General features: G+C 37.0%; 1 protein-coding gene across 1 annotated transcript; it reads left to right on the forward strand.

Annotated features, from left to right (window-relative positions):
* The first annotated feature begins 551 nt into the window (after positions 1 to 551).
* LOC132047537 (uncharacterized) lies at positions 552 to 3730 on the forward strand. The gene is made up of 6 exons (XM_059438567.1): positions 552 to 778; positions 886 to 1218; positions 1332 to 1433; positions 1639 to 2024; positions 3318 to 3342; positions 3460 to 3730. Exons 1-6 carry the CDS (start codon positions 552 to 554, stop codon positions 3728 to 3730), a joined length of 1344 nt encoding a protein of 447 aa, XP_059294550.1.
* The last annotated feature ends 4145 nt before the right edge of the window (positions 3731 to 7875 follow it).

A 7875-nucleotide genomic window follows, 5' to 3' on the forward strand; every position in this document is an offset into this window, starting at 1 on the left:
AACCACAATTTATCTCAAGACCAACAAGATGTGTTAAATAAGAATTGGATGGGTTGGATGTGGATATCCCAGATAATGGAAGTGGGGCCGAATTCGATTCCTATACCCGAAGTTGCGAGCAATACGGTCGGCACTACACAATCAATACGATGCTAGCCATGTTCAAGATGATGAAATAGGTTTTTATAAAGGAATGTCATTTAAGAACAAGGAAGCACTAGCTACTTCGTTGAAATTTGCTTCCTTGAAGAAAGATTTTAGAATCAAGAAGGTGATTAATTTGGGTACTGTGTATTGCTTCAGATGTGTACATTCGGAGTGCAAGTGGTGGCTGAGGGCTGTGAATCTTTTAAGTTCTGACAGATTTTATATCAGAACCTACATAAAGCATCACACATGTGGTTCTAAGCACATTACAAGCCATAATCCACACGCTACAACGAATATCATTGGTGAATACTTCAAAGATAAGTTTCCTTAAGATAAAGGCCCATCTACAGAGTCAATCAATCCGTACAGATTTGGGTTGTAAGGTAAGTTATTGGAAGGTCATGGAGATTGCAAAGGCTTTGACAAGGGGGACACATGAGCACGGGTATGCGGTGCTTGATGCGTACCGTTATATGCTTCGTTTTGCAAATCCAAGAAGTAAGACGACATTGAAGGTTGATGAAAATGGGAAGTTCAAGTACTATTTTGTAGCCTATAAGGCTTGGATGCTTGGTTTTGCGCAAATGAAAAAAGTCATAGTTGTCGATGGGACATTCTTGAGGAGCAAGTACAAAGGAGTGTTGTTGCGAAGAATCATATTTTTCCAGTGGCATTTTGTGTAGTGGACAAGGAGTGTGATGCTTCATACAAATATTTTTTTGAACAAATGAGAAGCTATATAGAGGATACCCCTGAGTTGTGCATAATTTCTGATAGACATCCAAGTATCAAAAAGGCGGCTTCAATTGTCTTCCCTACATGTCATTATGATTTTTGCATGAGGCACCTAGGGGAAAATATGAGAACCGCCTTTCACAATGGGGCGGTCGTATCTCCATTTTATAAAGCAGCAAAAGCGTACAATATTGATGTCTTCAATGACCATTTCAATCAAATCAGAGATTTGGTTCCTGGGGCCGCCGAACATCTTGAACGTGCTAGATTCCACAGATTGAGCAGGGCATTCTGCCCCGGAAATAGGTATTTGCACATTTCTGTTTCCAACAAGTAACATATCTGCTGCAACTAATAGGTAACTTGTTGCAACAGATATTGTACTTGTTGTGATTTTTCCAACAGCTGAGCCACCTGTTCCAACACTAATATGTTTGTTTTGTCAGGTATAATTTTATGACGACAAACGCTGTTGAGTCGGTGAACTCAATATTCAATGTTGAAAGAGAATTTTCCATCACTGCTCTATTTGATTCCATAAACAGGAGGTTTACTGAGAAATTTCATAAGAGGCGTATGGAGTTCATCGAATCACCAACCATCTTAGTTCCCTTAATGGAAAAAAAAAATACCAAAATTGGTCAACTTGGATAATAAGTTAGTGGCCCATCAAATTGCCAACTACAAGTTCAGCGTCATCGGCCACGGTTCAGTTGCAACAGTTGATCTGCAAAGAAGATCTTGTACTTGTAGAGTTTTTGACCTGGACAAAATACCTTGCCCATATGCTATGACAGCGCTTCGAGTCCAATATGGTGAAAACTTTGGAAGACGAATTTATGACTACTCATCTCCATATTATAGGGTGGAGAATTGCATTATTGTATACTGTGAGGAAATGAATCCCGTGCCTTCTGAAGAATCTTGGGAAGTTCCTATGGAGATTTTAGAGAGAGAAATACCTCCCCCACATGTTGATCCGAGCAAACCGGGAAGAAGACGGGCAAAGAGGAGGCGTGGAATCGAGGAATCATTTGCAACGAGGAAAAACAAATGCTCCATATGCAAAACAGCTGGTCATAAAAAAATCTACATGCGCAAACTGAATTGTTCCATAGTTGTTAATCTTGCAATGTCTTGTAATAATAATTACTATTGTTGGTGTTTGTGAAATTAGATTTTATGACATTTTTATGTTGTTCTTTCTTATAATGGAAAATTCTGTTATTTCTGTTAGTGAACTTAGTTTAAATGATATGTTGATCTTGCTCAAATCACCAATGTATGTTTTGTGGTTTTGCAATTTCTGAACAGTTTCCTCTAAGTAAAAATTCTGTTGCAACAGTTGTGTAACTTGTTGGGATTTTCCCAACCAGTAATCAGACTTGTTGCAACAACTAACTTAACTTGGTTTTCCAACAAGTGACATGACTTGTTACAACAAGTTATTTGGTGTTTTGAGTTTTTACAACAAATGGAATGTGTTGTTGCGTAAAACTCCTTAACTTGTTGTGTTTTATCCAACAAGTGATATGACTTGTTCAACAGCTATGTTACTGCCGCCTTGATTATGCAATTGCGCGCATTATGCATGTCTGCTGATTGAGATGATGTAATTCGCAACAAATCGTGCAATTCTTTATAACAGATCATGCAATTGCTGCAACAACTAGGATATGAGTCACATATATTTAGTGATCAACAGAGGGAATCAATGATATTTAGTGTTAAACAAAGGGATTCAATGATATTTAGTGTTTACTATATGTACCTAACCAATTTGATGGTATTCTGAGTCAGGACATATGATCAACTAAGCGTATTCTTCACAAATCGAGCGATCTTTGGAGTAATTTGATGAGAACTACTTCATTCACCCATATTGAGATGTAAACAAAGAAAACCAATGATATTTATTGTTTACTATATATACCTAACCAATTTGATGGTATTCTGAGTCAGGACATATGATCAACTAAGTGTATTATTCCCAAATCGAGCGATCTTTCGAGTAATTTGATGAGAACTACTTGATTCACCCATATTGAGATGTAAACAAACAAAATCAATGATATTTATTGTTTAATATATGTACCTAACCAATTTGATGGTATTCTGAGTCAGGACATATGGTCAACTAAGCGTATTCTTCCCAAATCGAGCGATCTTTGGAGTAATTTGATGAGAACTACTTGATTCACCCATACTGAGATGTAAACAAAGAAAACCAATGATATTTATTGTTTACTATATGTACCTAACCAATTTAATGGTATTCTGAGTCAGGACATATGATCAACTAAGCGTATTCTTCCCAAATCGAGTGATCTTTGGAGTAATTTGATGAGAACTACTTCATTCACCCATATTAAGATGTAAACAAAGAAAATCAATGATATTTATTATTTACTATATGTAACTTTTTTAAACAGGTTACTCATCTGTTGCAACAGATAAGTCACTTGTTGCAATAGATTATTAACTTGTTGCAACAACTAACCCATCTGTTGCAACAAAACATAAACTTGTTATAACAGATGTGTCAGTTGTTGCAACTTCTTCAACAACTATTAGATTTGTTGCAACAACTGACTCATCTATTGCAACAGATCAGAAACTTGTTGCAACAGATTATCAACTTGTTGCAACTTCTTCAACAGCTGTTAGATTTGTCGCAACAACTGACCCATATGTTGCAACAGATCAAAAACTTTTGCAACAGATTATTAACTTGTTACAACTTCTTCAACAGCTGTTAGATTTGTCACAACAACTGGCCCATATGTTGCAACAACTGATGCATCTGTTGCAACAGATTATCAACTTATTGCAACTTCTTCAATAGCTGTTAGATTTTGTGACTTGTTTGAAACAACTGAAACTACTGAACATAATGCACTGAACACAACTTAAATACTGAACACCTAATATATACTTAACAAAATGTCTTAGAAAGGTACTGAACACCTAATATATACTTAAATTACATAATGTCATAAAAAAAAACACCTAATATATACTTAAATTGTTCAACAGGCCACATTTGGGCTCAAAAAAAGGCAAAATTAATAAATTGTTTATCAGTCTAGCTTAGGGCTCTAACACCTTTTCAATGACACCTAATGCCCATCTTCATTGCATCCTCCCCACAGAGTTGTCGCTGATTAGACTTTCGAGTTTTGTCACTGTTGTCTTGGGAGATTCTTTAGCCTATTGAATTCCCACGGTTCATTGGATAACTTTATAGGCAAGTGTGCGAACATGCCACTCTGTTTCAGTAACTTGAGCCACAATTTCATTACCGGCTGCATGAAACAAAAGAAAGCATCATCTGGGTAGACAGGAATGTTGTAGTCATACACATTTACCACTCCCTCTTCAATCTTGAACTCGAGAGTGACAAAATGTGTGACCTCAATATTCATCACTGTAAAAATCCTCTTTGCACCAGCCCACAAGCAGCCACCCAGGTAGGGTCTAACACCTCTAAAATAATCGACCACTTCATCATCCCACTTGAATTCAGCAAGTCCAACCTCCATAGGCACGACATTCGGAACTGTACTCTCATTTGTGAATTCTGTGTACCTCTTAAGAATGTTATTGTAAAAGTTGAGGTCCAGGATTATGTCAGTGGAATCATAGTACTCAGGAATTGATTTGCCTCATACACATTAGAAGCAGGACTTCATCTACATACTAAAGTAAAAGTAGTAAAACAGTTAGTTAATTATTGTAAAAAATAAGTAACTTGTTGCAACAGATTATCTACTTATTTCAACAGCTAGTTAACTTGCTGTAACAGATTCAACAAAATAAAGGACCTGTTGCAACAACTAGTTAACTTGTTGAACAGATTATCTACTTGTTGCAACAGCTAGTTAACTTGCTGCAACAGATTCAACAAAATAAAGGACCTGTTGCAATAGCTAGTTAACTTGTTGCAATAAATTATCTACTTGTTGTAACAATATACTGAATTAGATAGATATGTACAAGTGTTGAAACTTACCCAATCCTCCCACCAAATTTCCATGCTTGTCAAAGCCTTGAAGTCCGGGGCTCCAAATTCAAGCATTGAGTACATGGTTTTCCCACTATTTTTGGCTTTGATTGCAGTCTTAACCTTTTTCTTTCTTTGGGCATGTACATGCTTGAAAATATCCACCTTTTTAAGCACCCCAACATCAAGAAGAGGAGTCTCAATTAACTTCTTTGGGAGTAGCAATAGGTTTCCTTAATCTAACTGATGCAAGTGCCTTGGCAATTGCTTTGCCTCTCCTCCGAACATGAATAAGAGTATAAGGTGAGGAAAGGTTCTTTGATGGATTGATACCATTCTTGGATAGCAACCTATAGATAGAAGTGTTATATCCCGTATTTTGTACAAAGGGATATTCCGAGTAAATTGCGGAAAGTTAAGGACAAGGTTATATTTTTTCCGATTTTGTTAAGAATGCATAAGTTGCATATTTATCCTTTTATTGGTATGGAGTATTAAGGGTAAATTTGGAATAAGGAAAATTAAGGGCTATAAGTTGGAAGAAATATTTCATGAAATAGCCAAAATGGCCAAAAGTGGCCATGCGGCCGTGAGGTGGCATGGGTCCCACCCATGGTTGGCCAATATTTTCATGCCATGAAATGGCACATGTGTTCATTTTATATTTGTGGGAGCTAAGTATAAATAGGCCAAGGATGACAAGGCAAGACAATTGTTCATCTTTTCCCACCTTAGAAAATTCAAGAACTTTGAAGAAAAGAAGGAGCACCATTCGGCCAAGGGCTGGCCGAATTTGGTCCTTGAATTTTGCTCAAGAAAAATTATTTTCTCCTTGTCTCTCTATTAATTGGAAGGTCCTCTACAACATCGAGTAGTCGTTGGAGCGAGTAAACCGTTCGTTGTTGCCATGAACACCCTAGCCTAGTGGAAAAAGTTAAGTGAAGAAGGTGAGGTTTGATCTTCTTTACATGTTTTATAGGTGTTTGTGTATGTTGTGATATGTAGAAATGAATGAAACCATGAAGTTATGTTTGTGGAAGTTTGGCCGTGTAGGTGTGTATGGTGTAGGAGAAATGAATTAATGTCATTTAGTACTCTAGTTGTTGTTGTTGTATGGATTCTATGGCGAAAATGAAGGTTTAAGGATTTAAATGGAAGTTGTAGTCGTTTGTAGGTTGTTGGAGAAGCTAATGTGATGGTAATATGATTTCTTGTATTTATGATAATAATGTTGTCAATGGGAGAATTGTTGGTGTAGTTGATGAATTTGAAAGAAAGAAATGTGTTGTTGTTGTTCCTATTGGAATTGGGAAGTTTCGGGTAAGGTAGTATAATGGTTGAGTTGTTTTGAATGTTGTGTGGATTGTTGGAAGCGTGCTTGAATCTTGTTTGAATGGCTTCGGATTAGTATTTGAATATGTGAGTGTCGATGTTGGTTTGAACGTATGTAGTCGGATTGAATATGAATGGGATGTTGTCGAATTATATGGAAAAGAATTACTAATGTTAGAATGCGTTTTGAATTGGTTATTGATGTTGTTTATATGGTTATTGGTATTGTTGTTGAAGAATTGGCCGAGTTGAATTCTCGGGGTGTTAAATTTACGGGGGAAATGCTTTGCCGAATTTCTGTAGATAAAGTGATGGCTTGGAATTGAATTTTTCCGATGCTTATGACTAATGCTCGATGCCTAATGACGTATTGTAGATCGTGAGAAGTCGAGACTAAAGTTCGAGTTAGCTTAGGAAGCGGACGAGGTATGTAAAGCTCAGCCTTTCTTTCTTTTGGCATGTCTTAGTTGAAAGTAAGTTATGACACGAACCCCGAGATAACTCTATTCTTGCGATCCGAGCATGTCCATGATTCTTATTTGTTTCTTGATATTCGTATTCTTAATGTAGTCGAATTATGGTCCTTATGTCTTTTGTATGACTAAATTTCAAAAGTTGCATAAAAGTTTTGTTTTCAAAAGAGTTTTGTTCCTAAACGATTCCGAAACTACGAATGACTGTAACTTTCGTAGACGAGTTCGGATCGCCTCGAAACGTTCGTGGGAGATTCCATAACAAATAATAACCCTAACTTTCATAGGTGGGCTCGGATGGGGTTGATACCCGTCCATGGGGCCCGAGACTTTCCTTTGTATAGTTCTAACGGCTTGTAGAAAGAACCTAATATGTTTATCATCCGACCCCCGAGTATGATTACCTATCTATCTGTTAAATCTGAAATGAGGATTTTTATGCATATGATTTTGATACGTGACTATGATTTTTAAAGTTTTAATTGATATGTTCCCGAGTGATATTTGGAAGAAACTTGATTTGACTATCGTCCTGGTTTGTAAATGATGGTTCGTTTTAATTAAGCTATTGAGTCTTTGTAAATGTTTTAAATTGCATATGGTTACCTACGATTCTGCTCGTGCATACTATTGTTACTCCCTTCGTCGAGTCCCGGGCCGGTATATCATCGTGCGCACTATGCTTTATTCCGAAGTATGATGAGTTTTCCGAAGTATGATGAGTTTTTCGAAGTATGATGAGTTCCGAAATACGATATGATACGAAGTATGATGAGATCCGAAGTAAGATGTGTTTCTGAATTATGATGTGATACGGAGGATGATGTGTTCGGAGATATGCAAAACTTTCGAAGTATGATGAGTTATGGCGCCCAAGGCAGGAGGGGCGACCATGTTCCGTCCGCCGGGTCCCATTATGGACCGCATATGATATATGTTTTTGACATGCATGATTCATGTTCAGAAGTAAGCATTCTGGCATTCTGATTATTATACTTGTTTTCTGTACTTCGCATATGATTTCTGATAATTGATATGCATATGATGATTTTATTTACCCAGTCCCTCACTAGAGGGCCGGGACACGCTATAGGTACACATGATGGTTTTATGATATTGACATGCATGACATATGTTTTCAAAGGCAAGTCTTATGATTCTCTGGTCGTTATACTTGTTTCT

The sequence above is a fragment of the Lycium ferocissimum genome, chromosome 2, assembly GCF_029784015.1.
Source record: "Lycium ferocissimum isolate CSIRO_LF1 chromosome 2, AGI_CSIRO_Lferr_CH_V1, whole genome shotgun sequence".
NCBI classification, from domain to species: Eukaryota; Viridiplantae; Streptophyta; class Magnoliopsida; order Solanales; family Solanaceae; genus Lycium; species Lycium ferocissimum.

Bases quoted from the DNA above. Each gene is read 5' to 3' on its own strand.
- LOC132047537 (XM_059438567.1), top strand. From the start codon at position 552: ATGGAGATTGCAAAGGCTTTGACAAGGGGGACACATGAGCACGGGTAT. The intron at 779-885 runs GTACAAAGGAGT...ACAAATGAGAAG, and splicing joins GGGACATTCTTGAGGAGCAA to CTATATAGAGGATACCCCTG. The intron at 1,434-1,638 runs GTTTACTGAGAA...TTGTACTTGTAG, and splicing joins TTTGATTCCATAAACAGGAG to AGTTTTTGACCTGGACAAAA.